Source organism: Myodes glareolus, chromosome 7 (assembly GCF_982192425.1).
Source record: "Myodes glareolus chromosome 7, mMyoGla1.1, whole genome shotgun sequence".
Lineage (NCBI taxonomy): Eukaryota > Metazoa > Chordata > Mammalia > Rodentia > Cricetidae > Myodes > Myodes glareolus.
The window spans coordinates 57,134,944-57,162,268 of NC_142032.1; the positions used below are offsets into that span (position 1 = coordinate 57,134,944).

Genomic DNA, 27,325 nt, shown 5'->3' on the forward strand with positions numbered 1-27,325 from the left:
ACTTACACCACACTGGGGAGCAGGATACCTCTTTATTGCTCTTAGAGAAGATTTGTTACAAGTTTCCTGGATGTGGAAGGGGACCAAAAGTTTACAGCCTCAGACAGAGGAAAATCAAGGCAGGAAGCCAGAGCCTGCTAAGGACAAAGTCAGATTTGTGATTAGAGTATTTTCATTCTGCACCTTACCCGAGCCCGGGGTTCGTGCCTCAGCACTGGCTTCCATGAAAGCCTCCTTCACCTCAGGATCCTCGCAGCTTACCACAATTCAACAAAGAGGCAGCCGAGAAACTTCAGGTGGGCATGAGAGGGAGGGAGGGAGGGAAGAAGGGGCCCAGGGCCCACTGCTCACCCTGAGGTACACCAAGGGCTTGTCCCTCAGCCAGCTGTGCCTCCTGAGAGGCCTGGGCATGAGTCAGGCTAAGGAAGGGGCCACTATGGTCAGCTTCAGGTCCTGTGCCAGCAAGTCCCTCAGTTCACCACTGCCGAGCTGGCCATGGTATTCACACCACAGGCTCCAGACCCACGATACAAGTAGTAGTAACCCTGAGGGACAGTGGGACTTGGTGAGGGTGCTTAGGTAGGGTACAGCTAGAGGGTCAGGGGCCGACCAGGCAAAACTCACCTCCTCACCCCAGTTAGTACCCCAGCTGTTCTTGATGGCCCAGTAAGGAGTCTTGGAGCCTATGGAACAACACAGAATACAAGGGGTCAGAGACCCCTAATTCTCCACTCGGAGACTCATCTGCCGCACCCTTCACATATCTACAGTGAGCTTGTAACAGGAACTAGGAGAATAACAAAGTCAGAGGCCCGCCTGCCATCCTCACAGAGATCTCATGCATCTACAGGGGTTGGAGAAAGCACTTGTCCAATTGCTGCAGAACAACCCTTCAACCTCCCACAGTCTCAGTGTCTTTCTGTCTACAAAAGGCATGGGTGTTTCAGAACAAGGTTCCCCTCAGAAGGCCTAAGAAGCTGCTATCTAGCCCCTGACTGGGGCCTGGGATGGAGGAAAGGATAAGCTGGAGTCTGGTGGAACTCACGGTTGCCATAGCCCACCAGCAACACAGCATGGTCAATGAGCCAAGGGCTGCAGAGGGGCTTGAGAGGGCGGGCGATCCCATGGCGATAGAACTGAGAAGAAAACAGGGAGTGGAGAGCTAGCTTGAAGGAGACGTGAGGCAGGCATAGACACAAGATGGGGCAGGAGCAGAGGCCAGGGCCTCACCTGCATGCCAAAGGCGTTGATGGCAACTGAGATAGGTCCTTTCTGGGCCAGCCAGGCTGCCATCTCTGAGAAAGGAAAACGGTGTCAGTGGTTACCTGGGCCCAGCAACATCAACCTGGACCAACCCCCTAATCCCCCACTCACTGTTCTCATTCTTGCTCAGCTCCACTGAATCATTGATGTAGACTTTGGCTCTCTGTGCTGAGAAGTTGCAGGCCTGAACATGGCCCTGGTAGCTGTAGTCATCCTCTGTCTCCAGCCCTCCTGGGAAAGAAGTAGACTCCTGTTTATCCCTCACTCGTGCTCTTCCAGACACAAGAGTGACAAGCATCCCAGAAACACGAAGCCATATGTTCCTTACCCACTCCCAGGGCCCCAGTCTCTGAGGAATCTCCTCAGACTAGAGATGACATATCTAGGGATGGAAGGATGTGGGAAGGAGCTACATTAACCGGCGTGGACAGGACTCTACTCCCATGTCTGCCTCCTTGCTAAGGCCTCATCCCAGGCTTCCTGGCATTTTTGCCCTTTGCTGCTGGTCCTGCTCTGACAGTCTACTGCTAATGTAGCTCAGTCACTTATTAGGCTCCTGGACCAGTTCCTTAGCTCACCATCCTGCAGCCCATGGCTGATTTAATACCCCTCCTCAGGAGAGAGAGAGAGAGAGAGAGAGAGAGAGAGAGAGAGAGAGAGAGAGAGAGAGAGAGAGGTGTTGCAGTCAAGTTTAGCAGCACAGTAAAAACACAGACTTCCAGGAAGTGAAAATGCCAAGATTCAGAGGGTCTTTGTCATGCATCAGAATCTCACATCTAGCTGAGTGTTGGTGGCACTCGCCTTTAATCCCAGCACTTAGGAGGCCAAGGCAGGTGGATCTCAGTGAGTTACAGGCCAGCCAGGACTGTTACACAGAGAAACCCTGTCTCAACCACTCCCCCACAAAAAGAATCTTACATCTATATATCTATTTTCTCATTTGGCATTGAAGACAGTCATATAAAGTGGACACTTTCTATCCCATTTCACAGCTGAATAACTGAGGCTGACAAAACTGGCTTGCTGTAGACCATCAGCCAAAAAGGGCCAACATAAAGACCAGAACCCAGCTCTGTGTGACTCCCACACCCATCTCCCCCTCTTGCAAAGATGTGGCACCTGTTGCCCCTTCTGACCAAAATAATGCATACCCAAATTCTTTATGGCTGTGTAGGCATTGGAGGGCAATCCACCCAAGCAGGCCTTGTCCATCTTGTCACAATCCAAGAGCTCTAGGAGACAGAAGCCTGGTTCCAAGGGGTCCTCTGGAGAGGCTGGTCTGAATGTGAGGGGGCTGGAGCAGGATGCTCACCCTGCTCTGACAGGGAGAGCAGAGTCCCCCGGTTCAGGAACCACTGGCCCTCCACATTGCCTGTGACAGAGAAGGCCCAGCAGGAGCCACACATGCCCTGCAAGACAACGGGCATGGTCAAGGCTCTACCTTTCATCAGGGCCCCATGCAGTCCGCCTTCTCAACCCACTTCTGGGACTCCAACCTGGTCCTTCACTTCGGTGACAGCCCCTTTCTTCCTCCAGTCCCATTCGGGCGGGGCACGACCATTTATGGACTTGGCTGGCCTCATCTTCTTGCCAGAACCATTTCGTAAAAGGGGATTCAGGTAGATGGTGTAGAACTCCTCCTCTGTAGGTGGGGGGGGGCAGGGCAGACAGGACTGAATATATTACACTGGCCCAGATGAGGAGCTTCAGGAGCAGGACCTAATTTCCTCCAAGTTCTGTGATGGCTCTGGTCACTGTCCCCACCTGTGAGGTCACTGAACTTGGTAATCCCATATTGAGCTGTGCCACGGTCCAGGGCCTGAATCTTCTGTACTCGTACCATGTTTCTGGTAAAGACAGTCAAGCGCCACTGGGTTTCTGAGGACCAAAAAGGAGAGGCCTGAACCCAACCACATCATAAAAGGAGAGGTAAGAGGGGTGAGCAAGCAGTCTTCCCCAGGTGAGAGGAACTGTGGGTTGAGCTTGAAAGTTTTGAATGTGTCAGAGTGGGGGGTGTGATCAAAGGACAACCTCTGGAGTCATTCAGAGTGGGGGTGTGATCAAAGGACAACCTCTGGTGTCATTCAGAGTGGGGGGCGTGATCAAAGGACAACCCTGGTGTCATTCAGAGTGGGGGGCGTGATCAAAGGACAACCCTGGTGTCATTCAGAGTGGGGGGCGGGGTCAAAGGACAACCTCTGGTGTCATTCAGAGTGGGGGCAGGGTCAAAGGACAACCTCTGGTGTCATTCAGAGTGGGGGGCGGGATCAAAGGACAACCCTGGTGGCATTCAGAGTGGGGGGCGTGATCAAAGGACAACCCTGGTGTCATTCCTTGGGGTTTTTCACTTTTCTTTTCGTAGATGATCTCTTACTGACTGAGAACTTAGTAAGTCCTAAGCTAGCAGGCCATGAGTCTGCTTCTGTCACCAATTTCACTGCTCTCTCGGGCACCATGTTGGGCTTCTTTGGTGGGATCTGGGGGCTGAACTCATGTCTTAAACTTTCAAGGCAAGGGCTTTAGTAACCAAGTGACTGCCTTAGGCCCTGAAGCTGTTTGTAAGGACAGATCCCTGGGCCAGGTGGAATAAGACATGGGGGAAGCAGACATCAAGGTGAAAAAGTGAGAGGCATGGCCAACTTTGGGGACCTGAACTTGAGCAAGGCTTCTTGACTAGAAGAGCAGTAACCAAAATGACGCCTAAGGGTGTCACCCAGGGGAGGTCACGGGAAGAGCTTAGATGACTGAAGGAATCCAACAAAGAAAATCTGGTCTCCCAGATTTACCCCACCCTGCCTGGAGTGATGGAAGCCTGTGGTTTCTGGCCAGGAAGAGAAGATGGAAGAGAGGAGACAGTCCACATTTCCTTGAAAAGACAGCTGCCTAGAAAGCTGGGTAAGAACTCAGGGATTAGGGGTCCTTGAGAGACACAAGTCCTTGAGTCCTTTCCTTCCTCAATATTAGGTGCCATGATAGGAGAAGGTTCAAGTCTGATTGTTACAGGTCCAGAAAAGGCTAGGTCCTACCTTCCTTTGTTTCGTAAGTCCGGTTATAGGTGGCCATGAAGTCCTTGAAGACTGTAGCCATCTTTACAGAAAAGTCCTGGGAAGGCAAAAGGGTGTTTGTTTACAAGTTCAGCTTGACCCCAGGACACTAGGGGGCAGTTGGCTCTCCCAGGTATGGGCTCCTCACCTGGGGCAAGGGGTCCTTGTTCAGCATCGGAAGGAATGAACTGAAAGTCTCATTTCCATACTCTGGAATGGGTTGGAACAGAGATGCAATCAAGGCTGTATTCTGAGGCAAATATGGTCTAGGCTATCCCAATTTCTTTAAGCTATCCCAGCACCTGGAACCTTCGTATTCACTGGGCCACAGTCTCTCCTCAGCAGCACGTGTTTTCCTAGCTCATCCAAGACTTGAAAGCTGCAGAGCTGGAGGAAGAGAAGGGACAGTCTGGAGACAGACTGGAACAAGATCCTGGCAAGAGCAGCTAGAAGCTCCTCAGAGGAGGGCCACACAGAAGGCAATCACACCCAGCACCCAAATACCCACCCTCTCAGTGCATTTTGATCTCTACTAGTAACTTAGGGTGGGGTAACATCTGCTTCTTCACAGGACCCATTATTCCAATCGCTTGCTGGCCTAGGGCCAACAATAGCTGGAACCCCATCACTCACCAAGGTTTTATTGGTCACAGGGAGCAGGCACACCAGAGGATCATTGCAAGGTGGCTCCTCCATTGTGGCTTCCAGGGAGAAGAGAGAGCCCCGACCCACCTGGACGGAGGAGAAGGTGAGGCTGGCACGGTCACCCCCTACTCTGATCCTCTTAGGTGCTTGTAGCTCACCTGTGCTTCTCTACTCAGTCGCAGCCTGCACAGGTCCTTTTCTCCACCATCCAGGACAACACCCAAAATTTAAGCCAAACTTCACCTTGCATTATTCCCGGACCCAGGCCCCGCACCCGTTCCCCACGCTCCTCACCCGGCGGACGCGCCCGCGTACAGTCCCCAGCACGGCCCTCATCCCGGCAGCACGACCGTAATTGTACATATCCAGCGCGAAGCGGGCGGGCGCCAGCAGCTCCGGGGACGACAGATCCCAGGCCTGCTCGTCGTCTGCCCGGGGTTTGGCGGGGACCGGGACCAGGGCCACGGTCCGGAGCAGGGCCAGCAGCCACAGCAGTTGCAGCAGTGGCGCCATGACGAGGGCGAAGCTGCTGGCCAGGACTCAGCGACCCACAGACGCGCGGATCAACCGACCCCGGGCGGATCCCGCGGTCAGAGGCCACTGAGTGTCTCCCCACGGCCCTGGACAGCGCCGGGGCGACCAATAGGCACCAACTCCTGGCGCCTGCGCGCTCGCTTATTTACGCGGGGCACGTGGAGCACGGGGGGGGGGGTAGAACGGGGAGGGAGGGAGAGGAGAAGGGAGGAGGGGAAGAGGGGGAAAAGGAGAGGAGGGGGGAGAAGGGGGAGAGGGAGCGAAGGGGGAAGGACACAAGCCTGAAAATAAAACTAGGACCCAACACTTATTCCATCGTTATCTTAAGTAATGAAAGCCAGATCCCTTTAATCATGGCAGACCTGTGAAGTAGGTGTCCCGTTTCACAAGTAAGGAAAGAGAAGTTTACAGATGGCTCTGACAAGAGTTGAAGTTGAACCAGGCAACTGGTGCCAGAGTCTGGCTTCGCGGCTTGATCTCTCCTTTGAGGCCCCTTTTATTCCCGACATGGTCAGTAATCTCACCAGTTCTGGGATCAGAGGATATAGCTCGGTTGATAGAGTACTTGTCCAGCATGCACTAAGTCCCTGGGTTCCATCCCCAGCAAGGAATAAACCTAGCTAGCACGGTGAGGCACATCTGTAATTCCTACATTCAGGAGGAAGAGACAAAAATCTGAAGTGCAAAACTCATTCTTGGATACATAGTGAGTTTGAGCCTATACTACGTGGGTCTGAGGCCCAACTCCCCACCACCATGCATCTGGCTGTTATGAGGCAACCATACAAGCAATCAACAAAGCAGTGTGCAGAGGGTTGGGATCGTGCCTTAAGCGCTGTGTTCTAGGGCTGCCAAGGGCCAGTGTGACAACCTAAAACGGGGCAGGGGGTGGGGGACTCCAAGTGTAAAAATGCATATGGGAATAAACAAAAGGACCACAACCCAAGATGCATGCTCTGGAAGCCTCGGGTACACTTGAGGAGGGATTGGAAAAGGGGGCTTTTATAACCAAAAGCAAATTCCCATAAACTGCTCATATACAAAAATCTTCTGGTCTTGGAGCAGGGAAGCAGGCATTATCCTCAGCATCTAGTCTGAATCTTTGCTGTTAAAGATGTTAAAAATAAACCCAGGTGGTGGTGGTGGCCCAGGTCTTTAATCCCAGCACTTGGGAGGCAGAGGCAGGTGGTTCTCTGTGAATTTGAGGCCAACCTGGCCTATATAGCTAGTTTCAGGATAGCCAGAACTGTATAACGGAGAGACCCTCTCTCAAAGATAAACAACAAGATAAACAAAACACAAATTACAATACAGACTAAACAAGTTATATTTAGGAATATATATGTATATGCATATATAAATGTAATAATAATTAGTTATAAAGGATAAGTTTAAAAGAAAGAAGTGGTCCATGGGAGGGTTGGAGAGAGGAAGGGAAATGGAGAAATATAATTATAATCTCAAAAATAAAGGAAATAAAAAGTAAGTACAACAAAGGTTTCATTATGACATCTTCAAAAAAAATGTAGAAAGCTAGGTTTGATAGTGCACACCTTTGATTCCAGCACTCAGGAGGCAGAGGCAAGTGGATCTCTTTAAGTCTGAGGCCAGCATGGCCTACAGAGTGAGTTCTAGGACAACCAGGGCAACATTGTGAGACACTGTCAAAAAAAAAAAAAGTAGAGAAAAGATATTGATATTTTACAGAACTGGAAAGCTTTTAAACACCTTAAATGTGAAAAATAAGGGCTAGGGGATAGCTCAGTTGGTAAAGTGTTACCATGGAAATATGAAGGCCTATGTTTGATCCCCAGCTCTTGCCTGAAAAGCTAGGCATGGGCTGGTGGGGCAGAGATAGGCGAATCACTGGCACACACACACACACACACACACACGCACACACACACGCACACGTGTATATGTGTGTGTGTAAGTGCACTGTGCTCATGGAGGCCAAAGAACATTTTGTGGGAGCCAGTTCTCTCCTTCCGCCCATGTAGGTCTGGGGATTCCACTTAGGTCATCAGATCTGACTTGCTCAATTGTTTTACCATGCCACAAAGAAGACATTTCATGTATAGTTTGTTTTTTGTTGTTGTTAGCTTCTTTGCTTTTTTTAAGACAAGGTCTTGCCTTGCCCTCCAGACTGACCTCAGATTCATTACATAACCCAAACTGGTATTGAACTTGTGGCAATCCTCCTGCCTCATCTTCATGAGTGCTCTGATTACAGGTGAGTGCCACCACAACTGACTGACAAAAGAGATATTTTTTACCTCCTAGATAGTAAAGCTTTTAAAACTAATTTTTTAAAAAAATTTACCCTAAGGTTGGACATGGTTGTGTAAGCCTTTCATTCCAGTACTTGGGAAGCAGAGGCAGGCAGACTTCCATGAGTTGGAAGCCAGCCTGTAACAAGTTCTAGGCCATCCAGAGCCCTGCCTTAAAGATAATTACACTTTCCCCCTCTAGGAATTAGAGACTTGCACATGTTAAATACATGCGTATGATTTTCAGAGCATTCTGTTTGGCTGAAATTGTCCAGTAACAAGGAGCTAATTAAATAAAATATACACACAGAAGAATACTATATAGCTGTCAAAAGAGTGAAGCAGTGGGTTATGGAGAGAGTTCTAGGCAAGTCTGGGCCCCACAGTAAAAGAAAATGAAGCAGCTATATTATATATAAGATGCATTCTTATTTATGTGTCAGTGTATATATCCATGTATATAGAGAGAACCTGAATACACATATTGTATATATATATGTATGTATGTATGTATGTATATATATATATTACTTAAGAAATGACATGTGACCTTCAAATGTAACTCCTATACTGTCTGAAAGATTTTGTTGGGTATATATAGCCGTGAAGAACAAAGGGAATTGGATTTCAACATGAGAGACTAAAGAAAAAGTACATCAGAACAGGTATGAGTGTCTTCTTTTCCTAACCCCTCAGATTAAAAAGTCTTTGTGCTATGCTGTGGAATTTGCTTTGGAAGCTGGGTCCTCTAGGCTGCGATAATGGAATGTGAGCAACTACATCCTGTACCTGTCATTCTACCTTTGCTTCCATGATGAATGTATCCCAGGAACTCAGTGAAAAACAAACAAACAAACAAAACCAAAATAAAGAAGAACGAAGCAACATACAGATTATAAATTTAACACCTATGAATGCTCAACAAATAAACAACAAATATGATAACAATTGTTATCTGCGATGAAGGAAATTGAGGATTGGCGATAGGAAAGAAACTTACTTTTTGTCTTTTATTGTTATTATTATTGTTGTTGTTGTTGGTTTTTTTATATTTATTCATTTATTATGCATTCAATATCTGCCTACATGTGTGCCTACCGGCCAGAGAGGGCACCAGATCTCATTACAGATGGTTGTGAGCCACCATATGGTTGCTGGGAATTGAACTCAAGACCTTTGGAAGAGCAGGCAATGCTCTTAACCACTTAGCCATCTCTCCAGCCCCCTGTTGTTGGTTTTTGAGACAGGGTTTCTCTGTGTACCGATCTTGGCTATCCTGGAACTTGCTCTGTAGACCAGGCTGGCCTCAAACTTCCTAAGATTTGCCTGCCTCTGCCTCTCAAGTGCTGGGATTAAAAGCGTGCACCACCACTTCCTGACTAAATTTTATTATTTTTAATTGTATATGTATGTCTGTGTGAGTGAGTGTGTCTGTGTGCATATGTGTAGGTGCCAGATGATGCCAGGGATGTCAGATGCTGCAATTACAGGTGGTTGCAAGCTGCCTGATGTGGATGCTGGGAAGAGAACTTCAGTACTCTGGAAGAGCAGTGCATGTTCTTAATCACTAGGCGGTCTCTCCAGCCCCATAAACTTATTTTTTAGTACACACTTTGATATATAAGTGCTTTAAGTAACAGATAAAAATCTAATTAAGAATATTTTAAACTGGGTGGTGGTGGCACATGCCTTTAATCACAGCACTTGGGAGGCAGTGGCAGGCAGGTCTCTGTGAGTTCAAGGCCAGTCTGGTCTATCTACAGAGTGAGTTCCAGGACAGGCTCCATAACTCCTGAGAAACACTGTCTTGAAAAACAAAACAAAAAGAACGTTTTAAGCGGGCAGTTGTGGTGTACTCCTTTAATCCCAGCGTTTGGGAGGCAGAGGCAGGTGGATCTCTGAGTTCGATGCCAGGGTGGTCTATAGAGTAAGTTCCAGCCAGAGATACACACAGAGAAATCCTGTCTCAAAAAAACAAAAAATAAAAAAGTATTAAAAAAAAGAAAAGGAAAAAATGTTTCAACCCTGCCAACAATATGCAAGCACCAGAAGTGACAACTGAGACCTAACTCCTCATTTGACAAGTACAAAGAAGTTAGGCAACTTGCCTTAATCCATACAGTCAGGATTTACATACATCTGTTAATTTCAGAGCTATACTGCTTAAGTATTATGTGCAGAATATTATTTTAAGATGTGTTACAACTGTTTATACTCTGAAACATTTGTTTAATGATGTAAAGGTGTGTTGCTTTTGTTTATGCTGCATTTGTTTAACTCTGTGAAACTGTGATTCTTTTCCTATCTAAAATACCTGATGGTTTAATCAAGAGTTGAGCGACCAATAGTGAGGTAGGAGAAAGGATAGGCCGGTTGGCAGGCAGAGAGGATAAATATGGGAGCAACCTGGGAAGAAAGAGAAGGTGCAAGATAGAATAAAGGAGGAAGACACCAGGGGTCAACCTCTCAGCCACCCAGCCAGCCATGGAGTAAGACTGAAAGTAATATATACAGAAGTAAAAAAAGGAAAAAGCCCAGAGGCAAAAGGTAGTAGGGATAATTTAAGTTAAGAAAAACTGGCAATAAACAAGTAAAGCTAAGGCTGGGCATTCATAAGCAAGAATAAGACTCTGTGTGTGATTTATTTGGGAGCTGAGTGGTGGGCCATCAAAGAGCCAAGCGCCAGAAGAAAAAAACCAAAACTACAACAACAACAGTATTATGCTATAGAGCCTAAACAAAAGCTCCAATCACCTGGTTTAATATATAGCAAGATAGTGACACTAAACTGGATTGTTTTAAAGATCACGACTGACTCTATCTGACTTTCTCTGTTATAGTGATCCCCAAGGGACCATCTGATAAAGGATTTTAGTTGTATCACAGCACATCTGGTGTACATGGAACACCAGGTTTGGGGGGGAATCCTTTTATCTAGAAATAATCCTTTTATCTAGAAAGAATCTCAGTCCCTTGTAGAAATAGCCACGGTTGTTCTACAGCCATTGAGAGGTCATGTGAGTGTGTGGATGTTTGGGGGTGAGGAAGGGATTTGAGGACACTTGGCCCTTTTAGCGGGCAATAGGAGTATTCCCAGGAGCTACTAAAGCCCGGCTGCTGCTCCTTGTGAACATGGACGATTGGTGGAAGGCTTTCTGGGCCCTGATCAGATTGCGAACCCGACGCTGCTGCTGGAGCCAGTAGAGCATTTCCACTTTGTCCTGCTTCATCTTCTCTAGGTAGCGCCGCCCCTTAAAGGTCACTGGCTCCCCAAAGACTAACTCTATCTTTTTCAGCAAGGAAATCAAAGAAGACTCCATTAGATTCAGCTTCCTTTGGATATGGCTACGGCACCGATTCTCCTCCAGGAGTCGACTCAGCATCAAATCAGGCTTTTGGAAGAACCGGTTGGGATCAGAGGCTTGTCGTTCAAACCACTCCAGTCTCCCTAGCAACAACTCCCGCTTCTGAATGGGCTTCAGGACCCGCTCCCAGGCCCTGATCAATGCTGGTAGCTGCTGCAGGCGAGCATTGGAACTGTACTTAATGACCATGTCCAGCCGACTCTGGTCAGGGACTTCCAGCATGACCCACAGTCGTTCCAGACGCTGTTGCAGGCTTAGGATGTGGGTTTCCCCAAATCTTGAGCTGTCCTCTATCACTGAGCTCCAATCCCACTTTCCTGGCACAAATTCTGGCTCTATATCATCCATCAGGGGAGGAGGGTGCTGAATCTCCACGGACTCTTTGGCAGGGACCAGCATCTCCACAGAAGCCTCTTCATCATACATTTGGAAGACGACATGGAGGAAATCCGTCTCCTGAGTGGTGAGGTACTTTAAGTAGTCTTCCGCAGATACAGAGGTTTTCCACCAGTTCATCCATACACCCCTGTTTGACCGCTTGTCCCAGCTTTTGCGCTTTTGGAATAATGTGAGAGAAGGCACCTTCTCCTGCGACAACAGCTGACTGCTTGTTCTCTTGGAGTAAAATCCAACCAGATTATGGTTGATGACTGAGCTGTGTTTATCTTGGTATATAAAAGCTGAGGACAGGTAGGTAGACCAATCTTTATCTGCTGAGGGCTCGATCTGAGGTCCTTCATCAAAAGAGAAGTGACTAGTAGAGACCCGGCTCATCAATTCCTTGTATACCTCTTTGGTGCTACTGCCAACAAGACGATCAGCATCCATTTCTTCGATGGCTTTGCAGTCCAGTTCCCCAGTCAGGTGGTTGTATAGGACTCCAGCCCCCTCCACGTGGAAAGTGTCATAAAAGTATCTGTCCGAGAGCTGCACAGTAGCCACTTGAACTATCACCTGATCATGTAGCTTCAAAGTCATAGTCACTGGCTGTGGGTGAAGTGGAGTGATTCTTGGGGGGTGGAGATCCCACTGTCCAGAGGCTTCCTCTTCCTGTAGGCTCTTCAGCATTTTCTGCAAGTCCTCTATGTGGTACTGGGCAGTCAGGCGCCTGGTAAGGACCCCGAGGAGGGGGGGCAGGCCCAATTCCAGCGGTGAGTAGTGAGTCCACTCCATTGTCATGCTCTTTGTCATCTGCTTCAGATCCTCAGCCACCATGTCCCCAAACTGCAGTGGTTTACTCTCTGGAGCCAAGATCACTGGGGTGAGGGGATGAGGGGAGAGAGGAGGGAGGCCCAACTCATCTGCCAGATTCCACCCTTCACGAAGACAGGGCATGGACTGGCCCCTCGGGAGTCTGGGGTAGATTCGTGAAGTGGGGAAGGGGGGCATCTCACTACTGGGAGGAGAATGGCTAGACAGTGGTACCATCTGTAAGGGACTTACTTCAACTTCTTTTTCCCTTTTCATGGAGGGTACCCAGAGAAGCCGCTTTCTACCCTTCAGCTGGGGGATGGATTTCAACTCCTTCACTGGATCAGGTTCGGGCTCACTGGGGAAATCATATGGGCGGCTGAGTTGGACTAGGTAGTTCAGGTTGAGGCTAGAGCATGGCACTTGGTCCAAGCCGGTGCTGTGAGGCCAAGGGATTGGACAGTGTTTGAAAGTCCCAGGAGGACAGGCTGGGGGGCGCAACTTGGATAAGCCTCTCTGGGTCTGCTCTAAATTCAGCAGGGTCTGAAAATCAGCCAGCAGGAAGCGGTAGACATCGGGACTGGTGAGGAAGACTGTGCAATCCCTGGCAAGGTTGGCTGCCAACCGGCTGAGGGTGGCTGATTCTGTGAAGACCTTTCTAGTGGCCGACAGAGTCACCAGCAGGTGCAGATAGCGTATGAAGAGCTGCTCACTACAGATCAGTACGTAAGACTCCAGTCGCTTACGCAACTTCTGGTTGTTCTCATAGTTCAAAATAGGTTCTGTAGGAGGTTCCCGCCAGCTACACTTCAGCTCCTCTAGGATAACCTGGGTGAGACGGAGTCGATCCTTGGGAGTCACCCGTGCCGCCTGCCCGCTGCCTGCAAGTCGCTTTGATACCTGGCGGCACAGCGGCCCCACTTTTAGATTCGCGAGTGGGACGGATTGCAAAGTCGAGACCTCCTGCAAGGGGCTCTTCGGAGGTTCTGGAGGCGGCTCCTTGCGGGGAAAGAGCGACAGTGGACTCAGCAACTGGTGGTAAATCGGCTTGAGGTCAGGCTCCTGATTATGTAGCTCCATCTTTCCGCAGTTGGCGCCCTCTGAGCCTGTAGAGGACGCCAAATGGTTACTAAGGAAACCAGGGCGGATGGCATCAATGCGCCTGCGCAGCCGGTACCCCTTCTGGGTTGACTGTGGACCTGGGCCAAGCATGCGCACGCGCCAAGGAGGTGGAGCAAAAGTTGGCTCCCGAGGCTCCGCCCACCCCACGAAACTGAGCTGCGTTGGTCTCGGGACTTAAGTTGTTTTGCGGCCCAGGGCCTGGGTTGACTACGTCCAGGATGACTTCGGATTCCGGGGACAGTGGGACCATGTGCGCAGTGAGTGAAGGTTTCTTGTGGAGTCTCGCATGGCTTCAGCCCTTGGGGTGATCGTTATCTTGGGAAGCCTGGAAAGAGCAGGCTCCTGGGCAGGGGTGAAATCCCGGGGTTAGGACAGGTATGCCCCTCGCTTTGTGGGTGTAGAAGAGTGAGACCACCATCCTGGAATGCCCAAGAGGTAATGAAGAAGGAACATGAACAGAAGCCATGTGCGGTGGGTGCCCAGAGTCATCCTAGGGAAGGTAATGCCTGACGTGTACCTCGGCCCTGCTGCCCTTACAGCTGGAGTTTGCAGTGCAGATGACCTGTCAGAGCTGCGTGGACGCGGTGCACAAGACCCTGAAAGGCGTGGCAGGTAGGAGCAGAATAAACCTTTCTGGGATCCGCCCAGATCTCTGTCTTCAGAAGTATACCTGTTGTTACAGATTCAGAAAGATATCTAGAGAACGAAAGGAAACTTCTCAGAGTCACACAGAGACCCAAAGGCAGAGTCCAGCGTGCTAGTCTCAAACTTGGCTTGCCAAAACTCTGTACTAACTCTGCTCCTCCCGCCGCTGAGCTCTGGAGTAGCCAGAGCGTGTAGCTCCTCCTATTGAGGGCGTTCTCAGGAACATCTGAGGTCTTGCTTGGAAAACACTGCCGTTCTGATAAAAGCAAACAGCAGTCTTGGCCCAGCTTAGGGAGCTTATTTGCGGGTGACCTGGCACAACTGGAAAGATGGAAGGCAGAATCGTCTTCAGGGCACGGAAACTGGCTTTTTTTTTTTTTTTTTTTAAATCTGTTAAATGTTCATCCAACCTTTTAGCAGGTGTAGATTAGACACTGGGGGCTCCTTAGGAAAAACCTTTACCCCTATGCTCAGGTAAAGATCATACAAGCTTTGCTAAAAGGGCTTTCACAGAATGCTTCCTTGGGAAGCCACTGTGGGATGGGAAGGAAGGCAATTAGAAGGGTCTGAAGCCCAGTCGCTAGTTGGGGACCGGGCAGTGTGTATAGCAGTGAGAGAGAGGCACTCCAGAGTTTAATCTGTTTGCATTTAGATGCCCTCTTTGCCACATACTAGCACAATGATTTCATGCTTGCTTTCTATGCCTCTGTTTCTGCAGTGTTTGAATGATATTCATAACTCAGAATTGTCATGAAGAATGAATTAGTTGATGCAAGTCTTGAGCATGTAGTGAGAGCCCAGTTAATCTCAGGGAATTGTGAGAGGGAAGGCTTACAGAGGAGAACTGGGGGAACTGGTTCTTTCTTTTCTTTCCTTTCTTTCTTTTCTTTTCTTTTTTTTCTTTCTTTTTTTTTTTTTTTTTTTTTTTTTTTTTTTTTTTTTTTTTTTTGAGACAGCCCTGGCTGTCTTGACCAAGCTGGCCTTCGACTCACAGAGATCTGCTGTGTCTGCCTCCCTAGTGCCCAGAAAGGTGTGTGCCACCACCACCCGGTATGGAACCAAGTTTTTAATTTATTATTAGTGAATTTGTGTATGGTGTGTTTGTGGGAGGGGAGTTGTGCATGTGGAGGTCAGAGAACAACTTTGTGGATATGTTCTCTGCTCCCAGATGTCGGTCTTGTGCCAACAATAGTTTACCTGCTGAGCTATCTGGCTGGCCCTGGGGGCAGCATTTTTTTCTTTTCTTTCTTTCTTTTTCTTTTCTTTTTCTTTCTTTTTTTCTTTTTCGAGACAGGGTTTCTCTGTGGCTTTGGAGCCTATCTTGGAACTTGCTCTTGTAGACCAGGCTGGCCTCGAACTCACAGAGATCCACCTGCCTCTGCCTCCTGAGTGCTGGGATTAAAGGCATGTGCCACCACCGCCCGGCAGCAGATTTTTTTCTTAAGGTTTATTTTTATTTTTTAAATTTGTTTTATTTCGTGTGTGTGTGTGTGTGTGTGTGTGTGTGTGTGTGTGTGTGTTTGCTTGCATGTATGCTGGGGTTCGGGAGATGGCTGAGCTGATAAACATGATAGCTGCATCAGTATGAGATTCTCAGCACCCGTATAAATGCCAGACAGGTGTGGCAGCCCACCTGCAGTCCCAGCACTCAGAAGGTAGAGACAGGAATCCCAGGCAAGCTGGCTAACTAGACTAACCAAATAACTGAGCTCTGGGTTCCAGCGACAGAACCTGCCTCACCATAAAAGATAGCAGTCAAGGAAAACATATGGCCTCCATATGTACCAGCCAAGTATATGCCCCCATACTCAGAAACATGCATACACACATGCATGCATATGACATACATACACACACCAAAAAAAAAATCACCTTCAATTTTATGTGGAATAATACTAAAGCAGTGTTTGTTTGTTTTTAAGATTTACTTATTTATTATATATACAGTGTTCTGATTGCAGGCCCGAAGAGGGTACCAGATCTCATTGTAGATGGTTGTGAGCCACCACCTGGTTGCTGGGAATTGAACTCAAGGCCTCTGGAAAATCAGCTAGTGCTCTTAACCGCTGAGCCATCTCCAGCTCCAAAGCAGTGGTTCTTAATCCGTGGATTGCGACCCTTTGGGGGTTGGACAACCCTTTCACAGGGGTCGCATAGCAGATATCCTGCATATCAGATATTTACATTATGATTCACAACAGTAGCAAAACTATAGTTATGAAGTAGCCATGAAAATAATTTTATGGTTGAGGGTCACCACAACATGAGGAACTGTGTTAAAGGGTCTCAGCATTAGGAAGGTTGAGAACCACTATACTAAAAGAGTCAACAAAGAAAACAGGGAACCCATAGATAGGGTTCTTGAGCAGACTAAGGAAAAGTGAGGCGTCTAAGATAAGTGCTGAGACCTGAATGTGTTTTGCACACACAGAAGATAAGGTTTTTTGATAGTCTGGCCTGGGCATAGAGTAGATTCCCAGACCCAAGAACTCCTAGGAGAACCTGATACTGTACTCCTGATGTGGGAGGGCCAGAAGGGGATGCTTTTGTGGCTTATCCCCTCTTAAATTCGCAACCTTAGTCTGAACCGGAAGAAGGCGGTGTCTCCAGCAGAGCAACAGTTCTGATTGGCAGGTGAATCTTGGAGCATGGTCAGGCCAGGCTTTGGTAGGGCTCAGTGAGGGGAAAAGAGAGGCCACAGTTACTGTCCTATCCGGCAGCTTCTCCCACTTGCCCCAGGGAGGAGAGTAAGGCTCTCTTGCCCAAGGCCTTGGGTAACTCTCTCGCTCAGTGTGTTCTGTACACTGAAACTCTCCTGCCCAGCTATGAAAAAGCCAAACTGGTTTCACCTCTCAGACTAGAAAGCATGGTTATCAGAAGTCTCTTTTTTTTTTTGGGGGGGTGTCAAAGAAACCCACTAAAGCCTTGAAATTGCTCTGTGTTCAACTAAAGTCCCACTTGTCTGTTTTCCCAGCGAGAATGCTTTGCAGGAAGTAGCAGGCCCTACTACATCTTGGAAAAGCTTTGACCAGAATGTGCTACTTTTATTGAAATGGCTCCCTCTCCGTTAGATTTTCTATTACCATTTCAAAACACAAAGAATTGTAATCAGTGCCGGTGGATTGCTCAGCAGAAATGGGAATTACAGTAGAAGGTGCACATGTGGGTTGGGGAGTCCTAGGAAGCCTGGGCTAGGGCCCTTCTTAGGGTGAGTAGAAGGTTTGGGTTAATTGTTTTTGCTCTGTAGCTAAGCCGTCTGCGCTGAGTTGCAGTTCTGCAGTCTACCTAATTTCAATAAATTGCTTCTTTGTTCTGTGCCTCGATATCTTTATCTGTAAAACAGAGATCAATTCCCAGGCTACTGTAAATATGAAATGAAGCAATGTAGGTAAAACAACACCAAAAAAGGGCTTAATGGACTGGACGGATGACTCAGTGGGAAGAGCACTGGCTGCTCTTGCACAGGACCTGGATTCCATTTCTGACACCACATGGTGGCTCACAGCAGTCTGTACCTCTACTTCCTGGGGATCCAATGTCCTCTTAGGGCCACTGCAGGCACTGCATGCAAATGATGCACATACACTCATGTAGGCAAAGCCCTCATGCATATAATAAATAAATCTTCAGTAAAAAAGAGACCTTAGTTCATGGTATGTGCTTAATGTCAGCTCTCAGGATGGAGCGGTGGTCCTCCCTTTGTTAACATGTGTAACAGCCCGTGCTCAGTGTCAGCTCTTAGGATGGAGCATTGGTCCTCTCTAGTGTCAGCTCTCAGGATGGAGCAGTGGTCCTCCCTAGTGTCAGCTCTTAGGATGGAGCATTGGTCCTCCCTTTGTTAATGTGTGTAACAGCCCGCGCTTAGTGTCAGCTCTCAGGATGGAGCGGTGGTCCTCCCTTTGTTAATGTGTGTAACAGCTTTGTAGAGCTAAATTCACTTGCTGTAACATTCACCCATTTGAAGAACACAGGTCAGTTAATTCAGTCAGTGAGCTATGCAGCCATCATTTCTGTTGGTTACATCATTACTTTCTAAAGGAATCCTCTATTACCTTCCCATTCCCCCACTGTCCTCTGATCTACTTCCTGTCTGTATCGTACACTACATGTGGTCATTTGTGGCTGGGTTGGCTGTAGCAGAACGGTGCCCTCGTCTGTGCTGCAGCCTGTGCTTGTACTTTATATCTCGTCATGTAGTTGGTGGACATCTCAACTGTCAATAATAATGCTGATATAGTTAGCCCACCTTTTAAAATTCATCTACCTGCCTACTTGGTGGGGCACCTATGCCACAGCATGTGTATGGAGGGCAAAGGGCAATTTTCTTGGGTCAGTTCTTTTCTTCCACCTTTATATAGGTTCCAGGCTAGCCTACTTTTATTAAGATTTTTTAATAAGGAATTTTCTATGTTTCTAAGCCAGGTGTGGTGGGATATACCTATAACCCTAGAATTTAGAGAGTTGAGGCAGAGGAATTACCTCAAGTTCAAAACCAGGCTGGGCTAATATTGAATTCCAAACTAGCCTAGGCTACAGAGTGAGACCCTGCCTCAATAAACCAAAAAATAAGATATCTGACATATAATAGAATTCAAAAGGTTGTGGGGGAACTGGAGTGTAGCTCAGTGACAGAGTACCTGTCTAGTGTGTGAGAGGCCTTTGAGTTCCACTCCTCACATTACACATTACACACAGGACTCACAAAAATACCACACCAAGTTCTTAATAATAGAAAGGAGCTTCCAGGTTTACCTCTGGTCATATGAAGCTTCGTAGAGATGGGGATGGGGAAATGCTGTACCATCTGCATGTGATGCCAGCCCTCTCCTGCCCTTTCCCTCTACTAGGTGTCCAGAGTGTGGAAGTGCAACTGGAGAACCAAATGGTGTTGGTGCAGACCACTCTTCCCAGCCAGGAGGTGCAAGCACTCCTGGAAAGCACAGGGAGGCAGGCTGTACTCAAGGGCATGGGCAGCAGCCAGTTACGTGAGTGATACTTATAATCACTTGGCCTCTGGGGTTGGTGGGCTGGAGAAAGAACTGATATAATCTAAGCACAGGAATCTCAGGATTGGCCAGATTGGCTTTGGGGAGTTATGAAAGTTATGTGAGATTCCTTCCCTGCCCTTTCTGAGCTGCCAAAAGGACAGGATGTTAATATTATGGAACAAGATTAAAGACCATTACCCAAATTCTTTTAGTTGAATTAAGCAAACTTTATTTTCTGTTAGATAGGGCTATCTTCCTAAAGCAAGGTTTAAGAAAATAGCTTTGAACATAGGAAAAAGTGGGGCTTATGAAGCCCCCAAAATGGCAAGGCTAGGAGGGTTCTAAGGCTTGGATAACTTGGCATAACATCTTACCTTCTCAGGGTGGAGGTGAGGGTGGAGTGTATAGAACATGTCAGAATCCAGAAAATGGATCGATACAAGGTCAAATCCAAGTTTTACAGAAAACAGGAATGAACTTATTTTGACCTTCTAATAAGATGGCTTCTAATCTTAAGATGGAATCAGGCTGGTTCATCAGGGACTGGGTGAGAAAAACAGTAAGCATTTCATACCTTGCAGAGAATCTGGGAGCAGCAGTAGCCATTCTGGAGGGCCGTAACGCCATACAGGGGGTGGTCCGCTTTCTACAGCTGACCTCTGAGCTCTGCCTGATTGAGGGAACCATTGATGGCCTGGAACCTGGGTTGCATGGATTCCATGTCCATCAGTTTGGGGATCTCACAAGGGATTGCAATAGGTAAGTCATCTGCAGCATCCCTGTAGCTACACAGTTTCATTTTCTGTCCTCAAAAGTTCTCTGGTGGGGGCACGTATACACAGGCCCAGTGTACACATGAGGAAACTGAGGCCTAAAGAGGTTATAAGTGACATATGAAAGACCTCAGAGGATTTGAGTCAAGATCTGAAATAGAGGGTGACTCCTGGACACAGGGAAGGAAGAGGCCCTGTGTCTATCGATGTCTTCTGTAACATGATTGGTGTTTACTCTTCTGTGTCTCCTGAAGCAGAAACTCAAGGAAGGTATAATCCATGTGCTAAGTTTTATTCTTTACCCAAATTCTGGCATTCAATCTGTTGAATAAATGAATGAATGAATGAATGAATGAATGAATGAGGGACTGAATAAAGGCTGTCAGAGAAGAGGGCCCTGACACTATTGTTTGGATACCTATTTGCTAATTTTCATCCTTAGCTGTGGGGACCATTTTAACCCTGATGGAGCATCTCATGGGGGCCCTCAGGACACTGATCGGGTAAGTGTAGGTTTGGGCTGGGTTTGGGCATAGAGAGAATTCAGGGACTCAGAGGTAGGCAGGCAGTTCTTGGGTCTTGGACTGTGATTGCTTTATGTATGGGTCTTTCCCTCTCATCTGATGTTGATTAGCTTAGTAACTTTATACTTCTTGTGATCAAGGTCTTCGGGATACAATGCAGTAGGTTCCAGTGCCTGCCCTGAGGATGTTCATAGTCTAGTGGGGAAACTCTATGGTTGTGTAGAAAGATACTCTTGACAGGGAGCCTTGGGGCTTTGTTCTTTCTTTTCCTCTCTTCTTTCTGCCATGCCCCCCAACCCCTCTTCCCTTAGCCCTTTCCTTTCCTGTAGTGCTAGGCATGGAACCTAAGGCCACACATGTGCTAGACAAGTTACTCTGCCATTGAGCTGCATTCCCAGTAACACTGGGCTTTCATTTTCCACCATAGAATTCTTTTTCTGTCTCCAGGGAGTTTCCCACCACCTTAGTGCTCTTTGTCTTAGCTGACTGCATCTGTACTGTTAATTTTTCCATTGTTTGATTGAGCAAGAAGGTCATGGTGGAGCAAGGAGGTCATGGTGGAGAACATTTCACATCATAGTAGCTAGAAAATAGAGAAAAGGGTCACAGGAAGAGGACAGGCAAGATCCCACTCTGAAGGACATTTCTCCAGGGATCTATTTCCTCCAAGCCCCGTCTCCTACCTTCACCATCTCCTAGTAATGCCAATATATCGTGACTCCATCAAGGGATTAATCCATTGATTATGTCAAAGCCCTCATGGTTTGCACATCCAGAAGTGTGCTTTACATATTTCTTAGATGTTTGTCAATCCGATCAAATTTATAATCAAAATTAGCCAACATAAGAACATTGTTTTCTCCCTCCCTCGGAGATTTTCTGTTCCTTGGTGCTCTGCTGCACACCTCTTAGCACCTCCTTTCTCAGGGGAGTCCTCCTCCCTGTACTTGGAGATAAGGACGAATTGAGTTCTCATTCCAGGAGCTGAAAACCCCAGTTCTTTCTTAAATTCTCTCAGGACTCCAGATTTATTTTAAATTTTTATCATTTTTGTTTGTTTGTTTGAGGTAGGGTCTTCCCCATTTGTCTCCCTGGGTCCTCCGTACTTTCTATGGCTAATTCTTGTCAACTAGTCACTGGCTCTGCCCCCTGACCCAAGGTCCATTTTATTAACACAGTCTCAGAGTGTCACAGTGAGATCAAATATCCCAAAACATGACATGTCCCTAGTTGACCTGGTACTCACTGGGTAGACCAGGTTAGAGTCATACTTCCAGTGTGCTGCCTTCCTTTGCCTCCCAAATGCTAGGATTAAAGGTGTGCACCATGATGTACAGCTCTGAAGATGAATTTTTGTTTTGCTCATATGTATAATATATCTCCATATGTGTGGATAGCACATTGTGTATGGGTTCCTGTGGGGACCAGAATAGGGTGTTGAATCCCCTGGAGCTGGAATTACAGGTAACTGTGAGCCACCCAACATGGGTGCTGGGAACTGAACTTGGGTCTTCTGAAAGAACAGTAAGCACCCTTAACCACTGACCCATCTCTCTAGCCCTACAATTCTAAATATTTTCATACACATTACTGGTTGAGTCCTCCTAATTAAAAATAATCTAAATTCTTATCAGAGTCTTAGAATTTGTAACATCTAGATGTGGAATCTGCAACAGAAACGCCCGACTTGTACCACAGTTCCATGGGGTTGGGATGGCCAGCTTGTACCATGATTCTACTGATTTTTGTGCCAGGAAGTTATGAACTGGCATCAAGACAAACAGCAGGGCACAGTGACTCATGCCTGTCATCTAAACATTTGAGAGGTAGAGAAAGGAAGACCAAAACTTCAAGGTCATCCTTGGTTACATAAAGCATTTGAAACTAGCCAGTGACTAGTTGACAAGAATTAGCCATAGAAAGTACGGAGGACCCGGGGAGATGAATGGAGAAGACTCTCAGGAAAGAGTAGGAAGGAACTTAGAGATTCCAGGTCTTTTTGATCTGGGGCGTGTGGAGAGACAATCTTGCTGGGTCTCTGGTCAAAAAGGAAGGTCACTCCTCTGCTACTTCTCTGTTCTAGCAGGTTTTTTACCCCAACATCTGACTCCCAAGTCTTTATTGGTAATAGAACAACTTAGGTAAAAATATTTGGCGTCCAACACATGGCTTGAAATTACACAGCAGTGTCTGCAGCAGCAGCCATTTCTTGGGCAGCTTCTCTTGTCACTGTGCCCACCCTCCCCAGGGTTGTGGGCTTCTCTCACCACAAGCAATTTAAGTTTGAATCTAGCCTGAGTTCCAGGCCAAACAGGGATACACAGTGAGACTTATCTCAAATTTTTTTTCATAAATATTTTTTATGGTTTATTTAACTTTATTTTATGTGCATTGGTGTGAAAGTGTCAGACCCCCTGCAATTGGATCTTCAGACAGTTGTGAGCTGCCATGTGGGTGCTGGGAATTGAACCCGGGTCCTCTGGAAGAGCAGTCAGTACTCTTAACCACTGAGCCATCTCTCCAGCCCCAATTTTTTTTTCTTTAAAGAAAATATTCTAGAATAAAACAAAATGAAACACCACCACCAAAATCCATGGACATAAGACATGTTGGTCTAGAACATTTCACAATCTCTGTCTGTTTTGAATTTCTTTCCTTTCTTTCTCTCTCTTGTTTTTTGTTTTGTTTTTCTTTTTCTTTTTTTTGAGGGGAATTGTTTGTTTGTTTGGGTTTTTCAAAACAGGGTTTCTCTGTAGCTTTGGAGCCCGTCCTGGAACTAGTTCTTGTAGACCAAGCTGGCCTTGAACTCACAGAGATCCACCTGTCTCTGCCTCCTGAGTGAGTGCACCACCACTGCCTGGTTCTCTTTTGTTTTTTTTTTTTAATATTTATTTATTTATTATGTACACAATATTCTGTGAAAATTATCAATTTCTTTTAGATTTTCCAATTTTGTGGAAAACAGATTTTTTGTTTTGTTTTTCCTTTCTCAAAAAAACTTTAATTCTTCTCTCATACATTACATCCCAACTGCAGGTTTCCCCTCCCTCTACTCCTCCCAATCCACCCCCACCTTCTAGAGTATGGTTTTTAAAGTATGACCTGATGATTCTTTGGATTTCCTCAGGGTCTGCTGTTATGGTCCCCTTTTTTTTTTAATAATTTTTTTAAAATATATTTATTTATTTATTATGTATACAATATTCTGTCTGTGTGTATGGCTGTAGGCCAGAAGAGGACACCAGACCCCATTACAGATGGTTATGAGCCACCATGTGGTTCTGGGAATTGAACTCAAGACCTTTGGAAGAGCAGGCAATGCTCTTAACCTCTGAGCCATCTCTCCAGCCCCCTCTTTTGGTTTTTTTGAGACAAGGTTTCTCTGCGAAACAGTCCTGGCTGTCCTGAAACTCACTCTGTAGAGTAGACTGGCCTCAAACTCACAGAGATCCTTCTGTCTCTGACTCCAGAGTGCTTGGATTAGAGATGTTTGTCACCACCTAGCAGCCTATGTGTCTCTTAAAGCATGTAACTCATTTTTGGACCTTTGATAGCTCCATACTTTTCTAATGGTCAAAGTTCTTCCTCCCTGCTCTGAGGTGGGATAGACTTGTTCTTTTGTCTATTTGCATAATGCCATGCAGAAATGTTCCTAAAAGACAAAGACAACCTTGAGACTAGTATCCCTGCCCTCAGACCCCACTTGGGACAGGGGATCAGAAGGGACTCAGGAAACAAAACCAAAGAGGATTATCCCAGGTATAGTGACATTTGTTTGTAATCCCAGCATTTGGGAGGTAGGCACAGGAAGATTGGGAATTTAAGGCCAGCCTTGGCTACATAGCAAGTTCAAGGCTACTCAGGGTTATATGTGACCCCATCTCTAAAACAAAACAAAATGGGGTAAAGACATTTGTTGCTGATCCTGACAACCTGAGTTTGACCCCAGAAACCCACATGATGGAGAAAACTGTCTCCTGTAAGTTGTCTTGCTTTGATTTGCAAAGGCACACATGTACACGTGCATGTGCACATGTGCACACACACGCAAATAAAGGTAAAAATAAAAACCAAAAAGTTATGAGTGTAGCCTATTTGTAGAGCATATACTTAGCATGTATAAGACTCTAAAATTATTTGAATTTTGAACCATTTGAGCCATCTCTCCAGAAAATGGACTAAAAATGAGCAAGATTGGAGTGGTAAAGACCACACAGTATTCAGCAAGTTTCCCCTAGATGTCAGCAGCTGACTTGTCCAGATGGAATTAAAACCAGTGTGGGCAATTACATCCAAGCCTGGCTGTCTCTTGCATACCTGTTAACAGTCTCTCAGGTTCCTTCCCTTCTCACTTTCTAGTCCTTTTTACTATACCAAAGGCTTCCTCTGATGCAGGAAGGAGCCTTGCCACACACTATGTGGAGACCCTTCTTGGTTCCTCAGGACCCAAAGCACAGGCTGGGTCCAGCATCCTGGGGTGACCTCTCTGTGACCAGTTCTTAGGGGAGGGAATTGAAAAGGCTGCTTTTCCCTAACCCCCTTGCAAGGTCATGCCTTCAGTCATACTGCCTGGCTTATTCAACCCCAGAAATAGTTGGCAAGGTCCTTGTTATCGTCCCCACCTTGAATTCTCTACCACCAATGTCTTTAGCATAGGGCAATGTGACAAAAAAAATACCAGGTGCCAGCTCTTCCTCTAGATAAGATAAAGTAGAAGACAAATTTCAGTTCTTTTTTTTCCTGAGGGTGTTTGTTTATTTGTTTTTTTAAGATTTATATATTACAATGTTCTGTCTGCATGTATATCTGCAGACCAGAAGAAGGCACCAGGTCTCATTACTCTCATTACTCTTATTGTGAGTTACCCTGTGGTTGCTGGGAGTTGAATTCAGGACCTCTGGAAGAGCAGTCAGTGCTCTTAACCTCTGAGTCATTTCTCCTGCCCATTTTTGTTTTTTTAAGGTATAGTTTCTCTATGTAGCCCTGGCTGTCCTGGAACTCTCTGTGTAGACAAGGCTGGCCTCAAACTTATGGAGCTCTGTCTGCCTCCCAAATGCTGGGATTAAAGATTTGCATCACTATGACTGGAGAAGTGACATTCTTCATTGCTCTGCAGTGAGACTGTGGGGACCAGCTCACTCCAGCCTAGGCATTTGTGTCTGCTCATGAATTAGGCTGGAAATGATTTTTTTGCACAGATGTAGGCTTCTGTGCTCACCGCTCGGGTCCTGTCACTTCTGTGCTCACCGCTTGGGTCACCTCAACATGCAGTATTTGTTGCCCTCACTCTGTTCTGTAGTGGAGGCTCTTAAAAGTGGTGTGGAAACTGGGCAGTGGTGGCTCACGCCTTCAATTCCAGCACCCAGGAGGCAAAAGCAGGCAGATCTTTGAGTTCGAGGCCAGTCTGGTCTACAGAGTGAGTTCTTTGCCCCCTCACATTCTTTCCTCTTGTTCCTTGAGGCTGCGAGTCAGGTGTAGTGTAAATTCTAATTGGTCTTAACAATAAAAACTCAGAGTCAGATAGGAGGGTGAAAGCTTATCAAAGAAGCAGATCAGCCAGTCACTAGTTCTTACCTCTAAGAATCCTCCTGTCTCCATCTGCCTTATATTCCTGTCTCTACCCCCTCTAGTGCTGGGATTAAAGGCATGAGATTCCCAGTGCAGGGATCAAAGGTGTGTGCCACCACTGCCTGGGCTCTGTAGTTAACTAGTGGGCTAGCTCCACACTCTGATCTTTAGGCAAGCTTTATTTGTTAGAGCACAAACAAAATATCATCGTGGCCAGGAAAGTAATGCTGGCCACTGTGATGGTCAGAAAAACCAAACATAGCCAACTTAAGCCTTGGGAAATGGAGGCTTCCAGAGCAACTGGAGATAAATAACAGGAACTTAGCTAATTGGGGATGGAAGCCAGGCTAGACAACGGGCTTGTAGGGAAAGAAATTGAGTCTAACAGGGAATGCTAGTTCTTTGCAGTATGCTGTCTTTTTGCCCAGGATTTCACTTCTAAGGTGGTGAGTGTTTAGGATCTTCTTTGAGTCCTTGCAGGGGATACCTGCAGGAGAAAATTAGAAGCTTGAGGAAATGGGATGAGGAATCAGATCCTGGGAAGGCAAAAGATACTGGTCGTGACTGTGTAACTTTCTTTTCCCCATGGGGGTCTCATTCCAGCACAGGGGAGATCTGGGCAACATCCTGGCTGAGGCTGATGGCCGAGCCACTTTCCGGATAGAGGATAAACAGCTGAAGGTAAGATGGGAAGAATGTGGGGCCCCTCCTCAAAGGACAAAAGAGTTGAGGCTGTTGTTTCCCTTCAAAGGTGTGGGATGTGATTGGCCGCAGCCTGGTTGTTGATGAGGGAGAAGATGATCTGGGCCGGGGAAACCATCCCTTATCCAAGATCACAGGGAATTCTGGGAAGAGGTGAGCTGTGCCACCCCCAACTGGGGACATCGATGTGCCAGTGGGGCACATGGAACCCTGAGGAGGCCTAGGGAAGGCCCATGCTGACCATACATCCTTCCATAGGTTGGCCTGTGGCATCATTGCACGCTCTGCTGGCCTTTTCCAGAACCCCAAGCAGATCTGCTCCTGTGATGGCCTCACTATCTGGGAGGAGCGAGACCGGCCCATTGCTGGTGAAGGCCGAAAGGACTCAATCCAGGCCCCTGCTCATCTCTGATCAGGGTCTCATCTCAGGTCATTTTGTCTTCCTAGCTGATCATCTACCTGCAGAGGGAACAGGGGACCTTGCTTGTGTAGGCCTAGGAGAACTAAGTACAGGGCAGGTAGGGGTTGCTGTATCCTTAGCAAATTAAATTGTTATTTTCATATGGCACTTTGTGTTTCTGTGTCTCTTAATGGGCTTGGTGAGTAGAGTCTCTCTGCTGACTGTAGCCAGAGCTACCCATTAGCTTTGATACCAAACTAACTTTAAATCCATATATATTCCTCATCTTCC

At 46.9% G+C, this 27,325-nt stretch overlaps 3 protein-coding genes across 3 annotated transcripts; 1 reads left to right on the forward strand and 2 right to left on the reverse strand.

Annotated features, from left to right (window-relative positions):
• Positions 1-13: 13 nt before the first annotated feature.
• Positions 14-5,578, reverse strand: Ctsf (cathepsin F). Its single transcript, XM_087908220.1, has 14 exons — positions 5,247-5,578; positions 4,941-5,039; positions 4,610-4,694; positions 4,456-4,517; positions 4,290-4,365; positions 3,028-3,141; positions 2,760-2,905; positions 2,576-2,672; positions 2,415-2,495; positions 1,375-1,494; positions 1,231-1,295; positions 1,046-1,136; positions 625-683; positions 14-545 (listed from the first exon to the last, which is right to left on the reverse strand). Exons 1-14 carry the CDS (start codon positions 5,463-5,465, stop codon positions 471-473), a joined length of 1,389 nt encoding a protein of 462 aa, XP_087764346.1. The 5' UTR covers positions 5,466-5,578; the 3' UTR covers positions 14-470.
• A 4,897-nt stretch (positions 5,579-10,475) lies between these two features.
• Positions 10,476-13,483, reverse strand: Ccdc87 (coiled-coil domain containing 87). Its single transcript, XM_048458110.3, has one exon. It carries the CDS (start codon positions 13,390-13,392, stop codon positions 10,828-10,830), a length of 2,565 nt encoding a protein of 854 aa, XP_048314067.2. The 5' UTR covers positions 13,393-13,483; the 3' UTR covers positions 10,476-10,827.
• Positions 13,484-13,533: 50 nt separating this feature from the next.
• On the forward strand, positions 13,534-27,202 carry Ccs (copper chaperone for superoxide dismutase). Its single transcript, XM_048458111.3, has 8 exons — positions 13,534-13,691; positions 13,974-14,046; positions 18,927-19,064; positions 19,649-19,826; positions 20,283-20,343; positions 26,536-26,613; positions 26,684-26,787; positions 26,893-27,202. The coding sequence occupies exons 1-8, from the start codon at positions 13,653-13,655 to the stop codon at positions 27,044-27,046; spliced, it is 825 nt and encodes a 274-aa protein (XP_048314068.1). The 5' UTR covers positions 13,534-13,652; the 3' UTR covers positions 27,047-27,202.
• The last annotated feature ends 123 nt before the right edge of the window (positions 27,203-27,325 follow it).

Coding starts and splice junctions, on each gene's coding strand:
- Ctsf (XM_087908220.1), bottom strand. CDS start 5,465: ATGGCGCCACTGCTGCAACTGCTGTGGCTGCTGGCCCTGCTCCGGACC. Junction 5,040..5,246: donor TACGCGGGCGCGTCCGCCGG/GTGAGGAGCGTG, acceptor TCCTCCGTCCAG/GTGGGTCGGGGCTCTCTCTT. Junction 1,495..2,414: donor CACAGCCATAAAGAATTTGG/GTATGCATTATT, acceptor CTTCTTTCCCAG/GAGGGCTGGAGACAGAGGAT.
- Ccdc87 (XM_048458110.3), bottom strand. CDS start 13,392: ATGGAGCTACATAATCAGGAGCCTGACCTCAAGCCGATTTACCACCAG.
- Ccs (XM_048458111.3), top strand. CDS start 13,653: ATGACTTCGGATTCCGGGGACAGTGGGACCATGTGCGCA. Junction 13,692..13,973: donor ACAGTGGGACCATGTGCGCA/GTGAGTGAAGGT, acceptor CTGCCCTTACAG/CTGGAGTTTGCAGTGCAGAT. Junction 20,344..26,535: donor GCCCTCAGGACACTGATCGG/GTAAGTGTAGGT, acceptor GTCTCATTCCAG/CACAGGGGAGATCTGGGCAA.